Below are 20,239 nucleotides of genomic sequence, written 5' to 3'. Positions count from 1 at the left end.
GCTTATGGAGGCTCCTCTACTCCAAGCCGCTGGGCTAAAAAAAAAAAAAAAGGCTGTAATTGATTCAACTGCGCACTATAAAAACACATTTACGGTTCTTTTACCATCAAGAACCACACGGAAAAGCAGTTTCATAAAATAGATTTTTTTTTATTTGTGTTTTCCAGTTTTCATTATATAAGGAGACAGTGTAAGGATGCATGCCCTGCTCTCGCCTCTAGAGTAATGTGGAGTGACAGGTCAGCCATTTAAATCTAGACATATACTTTACACGCTGCATGCAGAACTTTGAAGTGGGCCACACGGATCTGGAGCTCAACATTTATCTGATCAATTTCCACTGTTGGGTTTTTATGCCTGCAATCTCTTAATTCCATTCCCTGGGTAGTGAAGACAGGCAGTTTTAGAGAACGAACAGGAAGGCAGTAATGAAATTATGGGCCTATTTCAGACCTGCATGTAGGACAAATTTGTTCTAAAACCAGACAAAAACATGCTGCACTGCAGGTGGGGCAGATGTAACATGTGCAGAGAGTTAGATTTGGGTGAGCTATTTTGTTTCTGTGCAGAGTAAATCACTGCCTGCTTTATTTTTACATTGCGATTTAGATTTAAGTTTAAACACACGCCACCTAAATCTAACTCTCTCTGCACGTTACATCTGCCCCACCTGCAGTGCACGTGGTTTTGTCCATTTTGAGAACGAATTTGTCCTGCGACCAAGTCTGAATTAGGCCGTATTTGTCTGCTGATACACTCCCCCCCCTTCCTCCGACACCCCAACACACACACATCCTTTTGTGTTGCAGTTTAGTGGCTGTAGCCCATATTTTTAAAAGGATAACTTTAACAACAAAAAAAAAAGCAGGTGGGGTATAATTTTGGGTGGAGTTAGGTAAACTTATACACACTTATTTTTTTGTTGACACATCAAGACCTTTTCCACCTAACTAAGGGCCTTATTTTGGTTCATTCTTTCTGACAAAATCCTTCTTAGATGGGCAAAACCATGTGCACTGCAGGTGGGGCAGATGTAACATGTGCAGAGAGAATTAGATTTGGGTGGGGTTTTACTTCAAAGTGAGATCTATATTGCAGTGTAAAAATAAAGCAGTCAGTATTTTCCCTGCACAGAAACAAAATTACTCACCCAAATCTAATTCACTCTGCACATGTTACATCTGCCCCCCCTGCAGTGCACATGGTTTTGTCCATCTAAGAAGGATTTTGTCAGAAAGAATGGACTAGAATAACCCCCTAAGTCGTGGAAGGTTTGCTAACCCCCCCCCCCCCCCCCCCCCCCCCATGAAATTCTGGGGTCTCCTGGACATTCCTGAGATAATAGATAATTTTGGGTAATAAAAAAAAAAAGGGGCGGATCCTCATGATGGCATGTATACCAATGGGACGCTCGTCTGGGATGGGAATTAACAGGGACAATCCCCTGCTCAGGGCAGGAGACTATTTCAAATTTCCTAGCAATGATGTCCAGTCACCTTCACATTGGTATTAATGCCATCAGGGTACCCCATTGCGGTGGATGGTCATGGGAATGGAGACGCGTGCATTGCATGGTTTATCATATCCAACTCCATCCAAAATTATGCCTACTTCTGGTTGGAGTTACCTTTAAGCGCAGGGATTCCTGAGCCAACATAGGAAGCACTCCTGAAAACACAGGGAAGAATCAGGGACGGGCACCGTGTATGGAGCCAGAAATGACAGACAGGCGTTGTTTTTGGTAGAGGCCCAGCACCCCCTTATTAAGCCGACATGTGCTGCATACCCCAATATACCGTACTATGACATCACGCATCAGAATGAATAGCAATGCAGTCATTGTCTGGTTTTAAGTGGCTTGCTTACAACCTTACGATCCCCATGGACACAAAGACCCACATTCATATAAAGTATGTGTTTGCCTCCAACTAAAGGTCTCTAATTATGTAATATTCCATCTAACATGCATAAAACAATCATTTGGAACAGGAAGCAAGAGATTTTATGTGTTACAGTTTGTTCGCATTGTTCTTTGGTTTAGCAGTAATTGTTTATTTGACATGTTCATTAAACACTTTACACCTGTAAGTCTCACAAGTGACATAAATAACTATGTAAGGGGACAATTCAAGGACTATAGCTTATCGACAGCGAGACCAGCTCTCAGGAATCTAAAAGTGTACACACCATGGTGGCAGCCATTTTGTTGTTGGCATCTGCATTCAAATGAGCTTATCAACTCTCTTGGAACCACTGTTATCACTAGAACACAGGGCAAAGCACGTGGCCTAAGTGACATCACCAGTCCTTAGTGAATGCGAAGGCCACAGGACTACAAGATGGCTGCCTCTATTATATGCAGGTGACAGGTACAGTTTAATAGTGATATCACAAAGTGCCTACAGTAAAAGTTTGTTATGGAGAAGACTGAAATACAGAAGTTTTAGCGGGAAATACAGTAGATTGTAGGTAGAGGGGATAACAACACATATGCATGTCCAACAAACTACAGTACCTTGCCTATTCTGTAAATAACCTCTACATATACTGTAATATTTTTTATACATCATTTGAAAAAGGAAGTATAATTTATTTCAGAAGGTTTACCTGCACCCTAACCAGCCTTGGATGAGAATTGAGAGGTTTACTGAAATTGAGAAGTGTTCATCTTTACAAATCAGCTTTCCATCTACTGCATAGATTCTCAAGCTCAGTCCTCGGGATTGACAAGTGAAATAATGACCTCCACCTGTGGACATCTTAAAGTGTGTGAGTAATGAGTACATCTGTGTACCTGCTACATAACCTGGGAAATGCGTCAGCGAATAAGGAGTACAATTGGGCACCTACCAGGGGATTCAGTATTGAATCCTGGCGGTCGGGATCCCGGCGTTCAGAATCCCGACAGCCGAAATGCCGACAAGGGGGGGACGTGGATCGCCCCCCCTTGCGGGCTCGCTTCGCTCGCCACGCAGCGGGCCCGGTGCCTCGCTACACTCGGCACACTAATTTATTCTCCCTCCAGGGGTGTCGTGGACACCCACGGAGGGAGAATATGTCGGCATTTCGGCGGTCGGGATTCCGGCGTCGGGTTTCTGAACGCCGGGATCCCGACCGCCGGGATTGTAACTGCATCCCCTACCAGGTGACCTGGGAAATGTGTCCATGAGTAATGAGTGCACCTGCTACATTACCTGGGAAATGTGTCTGTGAATAATGCATACACTTGTGCATCTGGCTGGGTGACCTGAGCTGTCCAGGGTCCTGCGTTCAGAATCTGAGAACCAGGGCCAAATTATCGCCAGTCCCTGCTAGGGAGCTTCCCGCCGCCGTCCGCCACCTCCGCCTGACCCCCCCCCCCCCCAACCCTGCTTGTCTCCCTGAAGCAGAGACGGACAGGGACCCGCTGCCCAGCCGCCGACAGACTGTGACACGCGTGCGCATGAGACGTACGCGCGTCCCAGTTTAACGGAGTCCCTTTTCGCCGGCACTCATCATAGGGGACGTTTTGGCGGGCACCAGGCAAAGACAAGAGGGGCTCCATCTGTACTCTTCTCATCTTATAATAAACTGGGTTTGGTGGTCTCTGACAACTGTTTGAAGATAACACATATCAGTGGCTTGTTTCTCAAGTAAAGTATTTTGCATTGAAATTAGAATGTTTTATTTGCAGTGACAGGGACTGATCATTCATTTATAGATGCTCTTCTTTCTCTTTAATAATCTATAGCCACAATCAATGTAGCCTTTAATACTCTCTACATCCAAACCCCACATAATGAATTGGCAGTTTTCCGAATTCAGGGGCAGATCTATTAAGCTCGGTGAAGTGATAAACTGTCTGGTTTTTTTATCACCGGCCAATCAGCTCCTACCTGTGAAGTTACAGGCTTGGTTTAAAAATGACAAGTCGGAGCTGATTGGCCGGTGAAAAAACTAAAATTTTTTATAATAATAAAGAAAAGAAAATGTATGCACATGTTGTTGAACTACAATACCTCATTTGTAGGCGTGCCAGGCCCACAAAGCGAAAGCAGAACAATCAATCAGTAATCCAATGGGGTTCAGTCTTCAAATGCCGTTGCTTGTATTTAGCACAGCTCAGTTAAAGGGTCCCAAATATGCCATATACTGTATGAATGTGGTTTTACTTACATGAAAATAGCACGCACAACATAATGCTTCTAATATTCTGCAAACAAAAAGAATATGTTATATAATTTATAATGTTTTGCTTGAATCTCAGTAATTGTGTTAAACTAACCAGAAAAGCTTTCTGCTACAATAAGTGGGTCACTGGGAGAAACAATATGAACACCATGAATACTGATGTAGCAGCGTGAGCATGTAAAATATTTATTCCACGCGCTTTAAACACTATCAACTCAATACAGATCAACCCGATAACAGCAGACAGCCAAGAACAGTCATGTAGCTCTGGGTCCTGAATGACTGAAGCAATTAAAAATCATATTCTAGTTAAACCGCAATATCCTTATCTCGCCCATCCTGCTGCCATGTGCCAGATGCCCAGTCTTTTATCGTTCTACGTGTACTAATGTCCTTCAGAACAGTTATTGCATATAGACCTCAAACGGCTTGGACATGTTTATATGTGGGTGACATACATACAGATGGGGCAGCTCTCATTTGAGCAGCTCCTGACGATTCTATAACCAATCACCGCCCCCGCTGTCCTTTAGACCCGCCCATCTCCCTACTCCTGCCTCTCTGCTTCTCTCCCTGAAGCGGAGACGGGCAGGGAAGCAGTCGATCACCGCAGTTTTGCGCGTCTCAAGCATAAGAAAAGCATAAACCGGCCCTATCAATCTGTCCGTTATCTGGGCTACAGACATAAAAACTGCTGCAGACCTAACAACTAATACCATCACCAAGCATAGGTTATTCCTTAGCTGGCCACCTACAAATTATCTTCTTTTAAAAATCTCCTGCTAGGTTACAAAATATGGCCTTCATTTACACAGATGCAAGCCCACAGCTTTCAGTATGTCATGTGATGTCAGACGGAAGAATGACGGAAAGTTACAGTCTACATGTCAAAAGATCTGAGGCACCTTCCATCGCCTCTCTGCTCACTACAAAATATGCCATGAGACTGTGGTTGCCATGGTAGAGCACGACAGAGTTAGAACTCTATTATTATAGAATTTGAGCCAGATGGAAACTAGGTCATCACACCCCCCCCCCCCCCCCCAATTGCAGTGTAGCACATGGGCATTCCAGCGCTGCAGTGACAGAAAAAAGGATGACCATACTGGGAATGGGGTACGTTTACAGGACAGGAGAGGAAAGGGTTGAGATGATGTGGCAGATGTCAGTTGCATTTTTTTATTTTATAGCCTAAAGAAACAAAAAGCACAAACAGAATGCGCAACAATTCTTCTTACAGTCTGCTTCAGTTATTTATGTTAAGAAAACCCTCAAAACCTATTTTTTCATTAGGGCACCTTGACAAAGACCATAATTGGTAGAAACTAGTTGGTGAGCAGCTGGAGGATATTGCTTGTGGAGAGAAGGAGAAAAGACCAGACTCCAAACAGACCAGAGTCCCCTGTATTATCACACAGTATCCAGCTAAGAACTTTTGGACCTGTGTGCCCGCCAAACGCTGCAAGCGCAGGCAGCAGAGGCGGAGGAGTGTGCCTGCACTTTACATCAAAGCCGGACACTCTTTAAACGGGACCCGGGACGGGGAACCACGCAAGGGAAATAAACCGCAGTGGCAGTGCGGCCCTCCATTCCGTGTTATACCAGACACCGGGGATCCCTTTTGGGGAAGAGTAAGGACTTAGGACCCAAGTGGCAGTACGGTTCCTTTGTCCTGAAAGTACCCATCCAGATACACTACACAGTAAAGATCTGCAGGTGAGCGCAGAAGGAGGAAGGAATAACCGTAGTGGCAGTGCGGCTTCCAGAACCCAAAGCGCAATACCGTGAGTCCGGGTGGAGCTGAGATCTGGGGAATCCATAAGGACTAGAGAGGTAACCGTAGTGGCAGAACGGCCTCCCAGCCCTGAAACACCCCATACACCCAGATAGGTGTACCCACCATAAGGACCTATAGTGCAGTCTGGAGTATACAGGGATACTTGCGTCTCCAAGAATCTGGTGAGCTACCTTTAAATTGTTTTCTCTCCTATGCAAAGAAGAGAGTGAATCCTTTTTTATATACTTTTAGACTGTTTTTGTGTGATTTTTTAAGGAAATTTTCTTCCTTTTATGTGACTTTTTATTTAATAAAGCATTCAGTACTTTTTTTACCTTGAAACTACGGAGTGGACTGCTTCTCTTTGGGATTTCCAGTAAATTTATTCATATTGTCCAGCGCTGCAGATCGGTTCCCATTCCACTTGCTAACATTTGTACCTTTTTTGGGTGTTATTGAGATTGAAACACCATTTGAGAACCACTGCAGCAGAGGGATTAAGGAGCGCTAGAGAATTCCCGGAACTCTGCTTTTTTCACTATTTTTTCATTAGCTTGCTCCTTTAACCTAATGTGCAGTTGGGAATACAAGTCAGAACAAAGCAATTGGCAGTGCCTGTTATTCTTAGTTACACATGGGAAACCAGAGTGCACAGGCCACTGCACAGACACCCATAGGCTGAATTGCGTGCAAGTCTCCCTCTGTGGTTAGATCTGCCATGGTTTAGCACTACATATGCGCTGTAGCACAGCGCATATATCAGCCACATCAGCACTTTTGGTAAATAGGAGTATTAGGGTATCTGGCGTACTAGTGTAGCAAAGGATGTGCAGAGGACGTGTATTTGGAAGTCGCAGGCTAGGCTGACATCTGCCATGGATATTGCTGGTGCAAGTGCGTGCTGATAATCATGACAGGGGATTTCTAGGAAGAAAAGGAATTATCGGTAAGCATAATCTGTTGTTTTCTGGAGTCCCGCATCAGTGCTGCAGCAGCAGAAATCACTGTAAACATGGAGCTGTGGCCATTTTCCCAGAGATATGCACAGTAGAGAATTCCCCGGAAACATGGTGCAGGTGCCATTCTTCCTGAGACGTGCGCACTGGGTATGCACACAGGCCCCCTCCCCTCTCATTTCGCTGAAGAGACAAATTCCTAAAATAAAGTTCAGTGATGTTACCAAGGCAAAAATGTAGGGATCATCCTGCCTGACTAGCTGCACAAAAAACGTTTTCATAGAACGAAGGCAGAAGTCATCTTCCTACACTACCAGTCACATATCCCATGGATGAGACACCAGCCACTCTATGCAGCCAACCTGAGAACAAACAATGCAGCTTAAACAGCGACATAACACAGGCAGATTATATGCAGTCAGCTTCTCTCACACATGGAGGTCACCTAAGGCTCTGTCCTTCTATGCTCTGCACGAGTCTCAGATACGCCAATGTGGGACTCCACATCTACCGTAGCTGTACTTATGAAATATGAATCAGTCATATGTTCCTATCCTTCCAAATAGCTCACAAGCCAAAGAAAACACTGTAGTCCTTCCCTACAACTGTTTAGTAACTGTGTGCATAAATGATGATTATACAGAACACTCCTATGCATGGACGGCCATTAAAATGTGCCGCGGTAAGACAATCGCATACAAGTAATGGAAACCAGTAGTAGCACATTCTTAGTATTACTCAGACCTGACCAAGCAGCTCATTTACATGAACAGTATAGTTACTGAATGACTTCTGTGTGGTCTGGGGAGGATAATTCAGCTTTGTAACATTAGAACATGAAGTCATTTTCCAGTGCTGCTCAGAAAAAAAAAAAACGAATAATCACTCCTTGGGGAAAATTTATATGGCCGCCACGTTTAAAAAAGGCGGTCATCGTTCGTGAGATTTGGTTTAGATTTGGGTGGGGTTTTTCTTCAAAGTGAGATCTATATTGCAGTGTAAAAATAAAGCAGTCAGCATTTTTCCTGCACAGAAACAAAATAACTCACCCAAATCTAATTTTTTTCTGCACCTGTTACATCTGCCCCACTGCAGCGCACATGGTTTTGTCCATCTAGGAAGGAATTTGCCTCTAAGAGTGAACTAGAATAAGGCCCTTGCTGTCCGAGGAAAGGGGGGGGGGGGGGATTTGCGCTTTTACTGCGCACTGCTTAATACCTTATTTGCCATATGACTAATAACTGTATGATGCTCATCAAACTGTACAAGCTTTAATCAAAGGACAAAGTAACAAATCTAGGGACTACTACACGTAATGGCCTCTAGGGTTGCTGAAGGTGTAGAACTTTCTTCATTAATGTAATTGACAAACATTTTCTTAGATCAGGGGTGTCCAAACCATATCTTACTGGTCCAAATAGAGCCCGCCGCCTGCTAAAATGCTGCCCTCTGCCTAGGTAGAAGTTTGGAGTCTTGGAATAGCCACTACATCCATCAACCTACACCTTGGCGAGTGATGAGAACTGCCACTGGACAGTTGGAACTGAGGTAACACCCCTTGAGAGGAAGCAGGAGCCTACCCAGGTATGCTGCCCCTAGGAGATTACCCAACCCAGCTCCTGGCTTCCCACATAGCCACAGAGCCATACAGAGGGTGGAAAATGGCTGGGCACTGCTTCTGAGAAGACTAGCGATGATGCCATGAGGAGGATATAAGCTTGGGTAGTAATTGGGGCTAGCATCTGAGAGAACACAGGCACTGGGGACAGTATATCGGGCGGAATTCTAGAGGATGGGGGCAGGAAGAATAATGTAAGGAGGTGTGAGGATAGGAACACTATCTGAGGAGAGTAAGAAGCAGGAACAGCATCTTAAGAGGAAGACAGATACCACATCCTGAGGAGAATACAGAATAAAAATATCAGAATGAAAAATAAATACAAATGTACAAAAAAAGGATAAAAAAAAAATGCTTTCATTGTTTTTCTCTGTTAATCGGACATGGAGGTAGAAGGATTACTGTGGTGAATGTACCAGGGCAAACCCTGCTAAATAAGCTACCCCATGATTTTCAGGAAAGGTTCTCCCTGGTGAGGCCCAGCAATTCTGTTCTCCAGTGGGGGTTACTACAGGCAAGAGTGCTGCACGGTGATCCTCTGATAGATCAGGAAGAATTAAATATTTCTTATTTCGGTTTGATAACTAGGCCTGCAAGTGTGGCAGTGTCACAGCATTATGGGAAAATCTGTGCAGCAATAAATAAAAAAAATCGACAATAATAACTTAGCACAGCACACAAAAGGCAAAAGGAATATCAAATAAATAAATGAACAGGTCTTTACAGCAAAGACATATACGTAGTGCAGGGCACTACATGCTAAATAAAAGGTAATGTTACAATCAAAGCACTCTGGGTAAATGTTAGTTTCCAGTTCTATGGAATTCCTGTGGTAAATATGTGATGTTATGGCAAATATAGCTTCACACGCCATCATGGAGCAAAGATTTCTCTGCAAACAGCTGCATCCGTCTACATACAAGCAGCCTCTCGTGGCACACAAATTGCATCTTTGTCAAAATGCAATGCGACTAGGACACACCAGGAGACTGTGCAGATTAATGTGATAAGCACCTGAGTCTCTAAATCTGCATATGAAGTGCTACAATGCAAAGGCCATGTTTTTTTTCCAACACAAGCTCTGTTCTGCTTCGTGTATATGGACTTGGTCACACACAGGTGTTGTATACCACAGGGCACAGTGCCCATAATATACACATTGTTTCCATACACCCAGGGTGGGAGTGATTTCAGACAACATGCCATCAAGCCCCCTGCACAGTAATGTATACATCCCCCTAGCACCCAGCCAAAGTAGCCCTGCACAGAACGGGAACAACATATGCAGGATACCACGGCTAAAGAATGGGACTTAGTCATGGTAAACGGAACTCTACCAATTAGAAGTCCGGCATGATGCCATCAGCGCAGACGGTCAGCCCACAACTCATATGACTGCGCTAGTTTAGTCAGAAAACATCTGCCGGCGAGTTTACAGTGCGGCTATTTGAATATTTTGCTCATTCCTGGCGCTTATCAATAGCGCGTTCTGAATTCCTCTCAATATACTCTCAGCATAAGTTATACCGCCATCAAATGCTTGTCATGTGACACAAGTGGGCAAGGCCTCTGAGAGAAGTACTAACTGACAGCGGGAAAAAGTAATTTATCAAAACATACCAAAGACATTTTCTGAGGAAGGCTAGAGGTAATATATAATACATTTAAAAATCCTTGTATGTGAGGCATAGGGGTGTATGCAATATGGTCCGAGTTTGTCGCACGTGCGGGATGCTGGCCGTTCTCAGAGTTTTTTTTAAAACGGCAGTCATTTACAAGACATTGTTTCGCCTCGTAAATGATTGCCGTTTTAATAAAAAAAAAAAATCGAGACTGTCTGGCATCGTGCAGCGCCGTCGAACGCGGACCCCATTACCTTATCAGAAATGCTCTACTTTTATACAGTAATACAATATGTGCAATAAATACAAAGTCCTGGGTCTCATTTCACTGGTATACAAATATGACTGAGAAATGTATATTGCAGTTGCTATATCATCCTATTACATGAAAACAGGATATAAACGAGAACAAATAAAATGGAAAAAAATATAACTGAAATCAGAATTTCCGTTAAAAGGGCCCATCACAGACTTGACTGCTAATTCGAGAACTAGCACTTAACTGCGAGGAGAAAGCCACCGCCCGGACAGAAAGAAAAAAACAATGCCTCTTGCTAAACCGTACCCAATTCCCGAACCATTGAACATTTTTTTGCTATCTGTGTAATTGTAACTCTGAGGCTGCTACTAATCTGTAACGAAGTAGGGAGGAAGTGATCATCGCTGACATCATAGGCCCTCCTCTTCACAAACACCTGGGCAGGCCTGCAGTCTTTCCTACACACAGCAAAAGGCATGTTTCCACCCCCTAACGTCGGCTTCTCATCAGTCAAATTGTATTTACAATACATACGCATTTCCTGCCACTATTAGCCCGCGCACATGTGCGTTCTGAACAGTACGCATGGGCAGTCACTCAGTTCGGAATTTCTATAAATTAGTGGTCAGGTCTAAATCAGGCTCTTAAATTCTTTCATTTGAGGTTGAAATGATGGAGAAACTGGGTGCGGCTGATACAAATACAGATGGATTGGATGTGAAAATCAAGTTATTATGCAAATTGACATGAAAAAGACTGCACATTGCAGGGCCATGTACAGCGATAGGCAGTGCTAACAAATTCGTACATACAGGCAGGCTAACACTGTGCATTTCCCTGTCCACCCCCCCCATGGAACAGCAGCCTCATGCACAATACAGGGGCAAGGAGGTATGCCCTCATCAGCGTTTATATGCCGGAACACTGGCATATTGCCAGGATTGCCCATTACATCGCTTCCTATTGCATTGCCCCCTTAGAAGTGATTTTGTGAGGCAGGGCTGTAAGGGCAGAGGATGAACGAGCAGAGAAATGGATGCAACAAGGTAGAAGGTGTAATCAACACCAGTGCTCTACTCTGAGGTAATCTAGTCCATTCTGTCAGTTGTCAGGGACTACAGTTTGAAGACTGAAAGTGACATATGCCGATGACATGTCACCCACTCACAGTATCACCGTTATGAAATCAAGGACATCTTTTTTTGGAAGATATATTCCATTGTCGGACCAATCACATTCATCACTAGTTGTCCCCACATAGGGCCTGAGCTTCCAGTAATGCAAAAAAAGGAAGTAACTGTGCACCTGGGTAACACCACACAGCACTGCAGGTGGGGCAGATGTAACCTATACAGAGAGAAATGGGAGAGGAGCATGTCCCAGCACAAATCTAAGCTTTAGTGTAACAATAAAGTTCTCCAACATTTCTAGGCTACATTCAAAAGCAGCCAGTATTAACTTGCATACAATAAACAAATAATAAATTTGCTCTCCTTGCATTGCAGCTTGGTTTGTCCAGGTGCAATGTCACTTGTTCGCTTTTGTTTTTCCCCAAGGTCCATAGAGAGACACAGATTTCAAGAACATTCCTATTCAATATAGATTCATCTAGCAAACCTGCACCTAACTGTTCTTTTCTTTCTTACAAGGGGATATTCCAGAGGGGTTGGGATCGGTAATGAGGTAATACAAGTAGGGTTTTTTATCGTAAATTCCCTCCAGGTTACGTAAATTACATAAATATCCAAAAACATTTTCATAAATGAGTCCTGCCTTTATTATTAATGCCCCCATACGTTCCCAGTACACTATTTAGCACTGCTCCTCGCAGTGACTCTAAAAGGGGGAATGAACATGGCTGCCCGTACGTCTTTGTTAATTTTGTATGTTCAGATCAGTACTATGAAATGGACAGAACTGTGGACCTTCTCCATACATGTGCCATAGTGAATGCAGCTGAACTGCTCTGAAATGGTTAACACAAACATTTCTAGAACAGAAAACCAATCAACATTGAGACAATTTCCGCATCATCAGACTGAAAATACGGTCATTCAGGGAACGCAGATATATGCCAAATCCTAATACCTAAACAGTTTTCATCACGTGTTCCTACAAAATGATAACTGCAGTAGACTTTAGATTTCCACCATGCTGGTAGGAGAACATAAAACCGTAATGCCACTGCAGTTTGAATTCTATTTTTATGCCCAGTAATGTACTGGTTATTTAGGCTACAGACTATGGTTTGGATAAAGGATCACTTCGCTTGAACTCTTCAAGGAAAGTAGTGGAAGCACTAGATCAGACCTGGAGGATACATGATGGGCCACTTGCAGAGGGTGGCTAAGTTGGAGCTAGGAGAGGCACAAACGTGAAGGACCACCAGCACGAGTTCAAAGAATTAACCTATTTCCATTGAGAAAGACTAGCATATCTACATGCTCTGCCGTTAGAGCGGAGCGCTTTCTGTAGACGGCCATGCCGGCGTCTGTAAACAACCAGCTTGTGGGCACAGAGGTGGCAGGGATGGCTAAGAGTTTCCGTGCTGCCCGAGCTAAAAGTGGGTACTGGGTATGGTGCATTTTCCACCACTGCAATGGGTCCTGGCACAAAGAAGAAGCCTCGCTTGTCTGGAAGCTGCTAATCTCTTGTTCTGCCTGTTGGTTAATTGTGCTAGCTGATGAATTTCTTACATTACACAGGTCTCCCAATAGGAACTCAATTCCCGAGTCCTGCCTGTTTTTTTTGGCAGGTGGCCTTAAATTTTGGGGTTCAGGTGTAACACAAACAGATTCAGTTGGCGGTATCTTTGCCAGATTTGACGCTTCCAGCTTAAGTAAATGAAGGGTCTCCACGCGGTCCGGTTGGCTGAGGAAGTCAAGGCCACGGAAACGAGGGTCCAAGGCACATGCCAAGTTGAGAACCTGATTGACATCACAGTCGGAATACTTAAAAGTTAACTCTTCATGTATGGCCCTTTTAATGTTCTTGGAGAAGTCAGAGTCCCACTCGTTAGGTGCCAAGTGTTTATACAACAGACTGGTTATCACAGGTTTCACCAGTGATAACCCTGCAAATTGATCTTTGGTAAATGTTGAGGTAGCAATAGCTAAAGGTTTAAGAATGTCTACAACGTCTTGAAGAATGGACCAGTCCTCCGGCTGCAGAACGATACAGTCTCCATGCAACGTCTCGATGAGGCCTTTAAAAAACTTGGAATGGTCGACGATGCTCTGCAATAAAGTATAGATGCTGTACCACTTTGTGCCATCCCGTAAGAACATTTTCAAATGAACCTTCAGCACAGGTCCATGTGTGGTTAACTCCTCGTTCTGAGCAGCCGAGGAGAAAATAGTGGCAATCAGTCTTCGAAACCTATCAAGGGTGGCTTGTATAGTATTATGCTGAAGTATAGCTTCAATGCAGCTTCTCAGCACCTGTCCTACACATGGCAGAGATTTCCAACCCACCTTTGAAGCGGCTATTTTTACAGACGGGCTATTGAGTCCCACTGCATAGTATGTGTTTACACGTATCCCCCATTCATCTGCAAAATCCAGAAGAACTGATTTCAGGCTTTCTTCAGAAAGATCTTCTGAAACAACCCTACTGGATAGCACCACATTCCTCGTTTCGAATCCTTCGTCTACGTAATGGATAGTGAGTGTGAGGTAGGACAAAGAGCCGCTATGTTTCCATAGGTCAAGGCTAACAGAGCATTCTTGAAGATTTTTTACCAACTCCATCACTTTTAACTTGGCCTGGAGGTGCATCTCCTGCAGGATTGTGTGAGCCAAGAATGAGGCGGCTGGTAACTTGTAGTTAGGGTCCAAAATAGACAGCATTTGGTTAAAGCCTTCTCCTTCAATGATTTCAACTGGCATCAGATCACGGACGATGAAATCCGCCACGGCCTTGGTTGTTCTACCAACTGTAGGAGCCACTACAGCCCTAGAAGCCAGTTCACGAGGAGAGACGGAGTCAATGCTTTTCTGCGGGTCCACTACTGCACCCTGTGTTCCCACCAATTCATTGTACTCCCGTCTATGCTTATAAATAAGATGCTGCCTCAAGTTAGTAGTGTTACCACTGTATGAAAGCCTAACGCCACACAGTTTGCAAATAATCTTAGTTTTATCAATGATTCGTCCATATGCATCTCCTTGGAAACCGAAAAATGTCCAATAGCGGCTCTGGGCTCGACCGAGGCTCACTAAATTCTGGGTTCCCTCCAGAAGCTGGAAGCCAGATGAAGGATGACCTATATTGTTCAATGGGTAAGTTTGCTTGTGTGCCTGCATTATGGGGGTGACCATATCATTGCAGAGATACTGATTTCGAGTTGACATGTGATTCGACATGGAATCGTGCGTCTTCAGGTGCAAGTCTTGGAAGAGTTTCATTAGAAGTTCCTTCTCACCAAACTCATACTTAAAATGCTCACCTAAGAAACACAATGAGATAAATAGGTCAGTATGGCCAAACATTAATACAGGGCTAGTATAAATGTTCTACAAACTAAGCAAAGGCCATATCGCCAACCACCTGGGGGTACAGAGAAATTACAGAATTAGCTCAGATACCTTGGAGTAAATTCAATAAGATGGGCGTTCTATTGAAGATGGGAAAACCATTCAGATTCTATTTATTATCTTCTAGAAGGTGTAGAAGTAGAATCTGATTGGTTGCTTTGGGCAACATCCCATCTTCAATAAAACTCCCATCTTAGTAAATTTACTCCATTTATTAAAGAGTTATTGTGATGGTACAATGTCTACATTCGGGTATATTTGGTGACTGTATTCACATCCGATACTGGCCTCTAGTAGTCCCCTTTCCCATAGAGTTGGTACTAGCACTGCATCGAGAGAGAGATATCGAGAGAGATCGAGAAAGAGATAGAGAGAGATAGCGAGAGAGAGATCGAGAGAGAGAGACTGACTTCCGAACATTTGCTACAAGTGTGCAATAGTGTTATCGAGAAATAGGGAACTCTGGATAAATCATATAGGGGGCTCTGGGGAGGAATATGCAGATTTTAACCACCTAGACCAAAGTTTATCAAACTTGAAACTGGCCTTGTTCTTCATATAGACATAACGCTCATGGGTAATAGAATCATTCACCGGTGCTTTAGACAGGGTAACACTAAGACTATCATGTGCCAGCCACAGTCTAGCAATAAACACATTTGCCAAAGCACAAATATTACACATATTGTATCTCCTATTTATTCAGTGAGTTCATCTCTACAGCCCCTATGATACATAGTTTGGGAGTAAGCAAAAATAAAGATATTCCAGTATCTGGAGTCGTGTATGTCCTATGTAATGTAAAAAGTTGGATCTTTTGGAATTTAACAGACTTGTTAGCAGAATGTGGAAATTTCCTAGCTAGGTACCAATCCTCATCACTTATGAGGCCTAAGCCACCCTCCCCCAGAAGGGGTGCGATAGGGATAGGCTGAGAAAGGGAATGGTTCGGCTCCAGGAGGGGTGGGTTAGTGATAGGCTGATGAAGGGAATGGTTGGGCTGCAGGAGGGGTGGGTTAGGGATAGGCTGAGGAATGTAATGGTCAGGCTGCAGGAGGGGTGGGTTAGTGATAGGCTGCTGAATGGAATGGTTAAGCTCCAGGAGGGGTGGGTTAGTGATAGGCTGATGAAGGGAATGGTTGGGCTGCAGGAGGGGTGGGTTAGGGATAGGCTGAGGAAGGTAATGGTCAGGCTGCTGGATGGGTGGGTTAGGCTGATGAAGGGACTGGTTAGGCTGCAGGAGGGTTGGGGATAGGCTGAGGAAGGTAATGGTTCGGCTGAGGAAGGGAATGGTTAAGCTGCTGGGATGGGTGGGTTAGTGATAGGCTGATGAAGGGAATGGTTAGGCTGCAGGAGTGGTGGATGTGAGCTAGGATACTCACAAAAATGTGTTAAGAATTTGACTGTCGGGATGGTCACCCCTTGGTTATCGCACACAACCGGTCTATAACGGGTGCCAGGTGTGGCGGTGTATACAGGCAAAGTCTTAACCAGCAGCCACCTGTGCCCTGGTGATTCTTCAGAAATATGGCACAAGAATTTTTTTTAATGACCTGAGTCTATGTCCCCTTCTGCATTTGTGCCATATTTTTAGGAGGGGGATCTTTATATCCTATAATGCCCTTGAAAAGGGATAATCGATCAAACAGCATTTGCATTCACTATCTGCACAAATACCTACTACATGATATTATGGTTGTGAATTTCAGCTTTAGGACTAATCCGTGGGGCCAGTTACTGCTGTGCTTCACTTTATCACCTCAGTCAGTTACAAGCAGAATTAAATAAGTGCGGAGTAACCCGCTTATTGATTCCGGCCTACAAGTACATCAGCTCAAGATCACGGTGATAATGGAACTCATTTAGGTTACCTAATTTGAGACCTAGAGTCCTGGCGTATTCCTCCCCGATCCACACCAGCAGCTCTGTACCGGAGGGAATAGGCTGGCAGGCACGATAGTAGATTTTCCCCCGGTACTGAAAAACTGTGAGATTGTGTTCTTCGTCTGTTGATGCACAGGCCACGTACCTTGTGGAGGAAAGAAAATCACTTATCAGCCTGTAAATGGAAAATATCCCAAGGCATGCAATAAAAATAACAGAAGGGGGTCTGGCTGATTAGATAGATGTGAGGTTGCTGGCTGCACAGACACAGGGAGTGGAGCTGGCTAGACAGAATCCAGGAGGCTGGCTGGACAGACATCACGGGGGAGTGGTTGGCTGGACAGACATCATGGGGTGTTGGCTGGACAGGCATCAGATGGGAGGGCCTGGCCGGACAGACACCTGGGGGGGCCTTGAGATATACCAGGGAGAAAGCAGGACAGATACAAGGGAGAAAGCAGGACAGACACCAGGGAGGTATTGGTGAGGGGTATGAAGATCCTCACCACCAATTTAGTGTCTACCACAGGGCTGGGCAATTGCGGCCCTCCAGATGTTGAGGAACTACACATCCCAGCATGCCTTGCATCAGTTTCAGCATGGCCACATAGCAAAACTAATGCAAAGCATCATGGGATGTGTAGTTCCTCAACATCTGGAGGGCCGCAATTGCCCAGCCCTGGTCTACCAGGTTGGGGGGATTATTAGGTTATGGCGCTCAATACAAGAAGGTTTCCAGGATGCTTCAGAAGAGGAGAAGAAAGAAATTAACTGGACAACATTACATTAGTGCCAACATGTTCAAAGTCGACATGGATGGGACGTGCAGGTCCTATGTCCATGCGGGTAGCACGAACGATGCAATGGTTAGCATTACTGCCTCACAGCGCTGAGGTCATGGGTTCAATACCCACCAGGGCCCTAACTGTGCGGAGTTTGTAGATTCTCCCCGTATTTGCGTGGGTTTACTCTGGGTATTTTCGGTTTCGGCCCACAATCTAAAAATATACTGGTAGGAAGTTAGATTGGCTCCCAACAAAATTTAACCCTATAATTTCTGTGTGCGCTGTACATGTGGTAGGGAATATAGATTGTAAGCTCCACTGGGGCAGGGACTGATGTGAATGTTCAAATATTCTCTGTAATGCGCTGTGGAATATGTATGCGCTATATAAGAAACTGGTAATAAATAAATTAAATATCTATCTACGAGGGTGAGAGGGCGAGTATTATGAGGTGAGATATGTGAAGTATCAATAAGTAGTGTTTAGGTGCTGTACAGCTGAGATTATACTAAAATGTGGGAGGACCTAGAATCTGTAGTACACCCTGTAATAGGTGACTGGAATATACTATTATACTATTTGTAGGTATGGGAGAAATTGTTAAGGATATTGAAGTCTCTATGGACTAGACCAATTAGTGCCAAAATAGGCTCAGCAGGAAAGGGGTTAAAAGCAGTCTAAGCTCCACTGTCTAGAATCAATCAGTCCCGTGGCCTGGATCAGGCTGTGTGCCTCTCTCCACGGAAGAGGACGCCTCTACAATGCACCCCCTCAGCTATCTCCCCTCCATGAAGTCCCAGATATGCACAGCAAGTATAGATAAATCAGAATCAGAATCAACTTTATTGGCCAGGTGTGCTTGCGCACACTCGGAATTTGTTGTGGATATACAGTGCAGAAATCAAGCAGGGATGAAGGGGGGGAGGCATTACATAGGTTACATTGACACATTTCATGCTGGCAACACATGCTCACCGAGTAGCACAGCTGTATAGCAGGGACAGTACAGTATCACACAGAGAATATATACCCGCCAAGCTGCACAGCGCCTAGGCAGCCATCAGCGGCGCCACTGGTCGCTGCAGCAGCCAGGTAGGTGACAATATAAGCAGGGACAGTACAGTGTCACACAGAGAACATATACCCACCAGGCTGCACAGCGCCTAGGCAGCCATCAGCGGCACCACTGGTCGCTGCGGCAGCCAGGTAGGTGACAATATAAGCAGGGACAGTACAGTATCACACAAAGAACATATACCTGCCAAGCTGCACAGCGCCTAGGCACCGCACAGCCAGGTAGGTGACAATATAAGCAGGGACATTACAGTATCACACAGAACATATACCCGCCAAGCTGCACAGCGCCCAGGCAGCCATCAGCGGCGCCACTGGTCGCTGCAGCAGTTGGGTGGTAACAGTATGAGCAAAGATACCGCAGTTATAGCAGGGACAGTACAGTTATCACACAGGGGAAACACAGGGTACACAGGGGGTTACATATGCTGAGTGCACAGATCCTAGGCAGCCATTTGCGGCGCCAGCTTCATTTGGAGTGACATCTGCACTACACAAATCTCCCGGTCTTGCTGAACTAGAAAACGTCCACTGCCGGTGTCAGTTCCTGGTTTAGCTAAACATTTCCCATCATGCAGTTTTGTGACACAATGTCAAATTGATTTTCTGCATATATCTTCAGAGAAATGTAATTTGTATTCTACATTGGACACAATCTCATTACGTTTGTAAAAATCGCCTGAAGCCAGACTAAAATAGCTGCTTACATGAAGCCGTCAGGACACTTGTGACCGTCACTGACTCTACACCTCAAGTTCTGACCATGTATAAAAGTCAAGATCCCAAGCATATCGGATGGGGGCACTCCCACAGTGGGCAACACTGCGTAGATTCCATAGTTTGACTTTTATTTATTATTTATTAGCAGTTTCTTATATAGCGCACACAGATTCTGCAGCGCTTTACAGAGTATATTTGACCATGCACATCAGTCCCTGCCCCAGTGGAGCTTACAATCTATATTCCCTACCACATGTACACGCACACAGACATTCTAGGGTTAATTTTGTTGGGAACCAATTAGCCTACCAGTATATTTTTGGATTGTGGGAGGAAACTGGAGTACCCGGAGGAAACCCACGCAAGTACGGGGAGAAAATACGGGTGTGGTATGGGACTCCGACAGTCATTATCCCGACAGTCATTATCCCGACAGTCATTATCCCGACGTCGGGATCCCGACTGCCCGGAGGAGTCAGACAGCATGGCGAGCGCAAAAAAGCCCCTTGCGGGCTCGCTGCGCTTGCCACCTATTCTATTCTTCCTCTATGGGGGTCGTGGACCCCCACGAGGGAAAATAGCGGGTGTCCGTCGGGCACCCGGCTGTCGGCATTTTGACAGTTGGGATCCCGACGTCGGGTAAATGACTGTCGGGAACCCGTCCGGCACCCGAAAATACAAACTCCGCACAGTTAGGGCCATGGTGGGTATTGAACCCATGACCTCAGTGCTGTGAGGCGGTAATGCTAACCATTACTCCATCCGTACTGCCCCAAACTTTAAGGTCCAATGAGCAGATTAGAAACCCCGCTGTGGTGAGTTAGCTTACGCCTGTGCAC

The 20,239-nt window shown here is 44.9% G+C and overlaps 1 protein-coding gene across 2 annotated transcripts in view; it reads right to left on the bottom strand.

The window, feature by feature from the left end:
* Window positions 1-1,311: 1,311 nt before the first annotated feature.
* Window positions 1,312-20,239, bottom strand: part of LOC146042441 (E3 SUMO-protein ligase ZBED1-like) — a 48,965-nt gene continuing 30,037 nt past the window's right edge. For both annotated transcript variants that reach the window (XM_083162432.1, XM_083162433.1), the window contains 2 exons: window positions 16,809-16,966; window positions 1,312-14,849 (listed from right to left, as the gene is read on the bottom strand). In XM_083162432.1, coding sequence (XP_083018558.1) covers window positions 12,799-14,849; window positions 16,809-16,966 — 2,209 coding nt within the window. In that variant the 3' untranslated portion in view covers window positions 1,312-12,798. The remainder of the gene's footprint in view (window positions 14,850-16,808; window positions 16,967-20,239) is intronic.

The sequence above is a fragment of the Crinia signifera genome, chromosome 19 (assembly GCF_055691185.1).
Source record: "Crinia signifera chromosome 19, ASM5569118v1, whole genome shotgun sequence".
NCBI lineage: Eukaryota > Metazoa > Chordata > Amphibia > Anura > Myobatrachidae > Crinia > Crinia signifera.
This window is presented reverse-complemented; position numbering and strand designations above follow the sequence as displayed.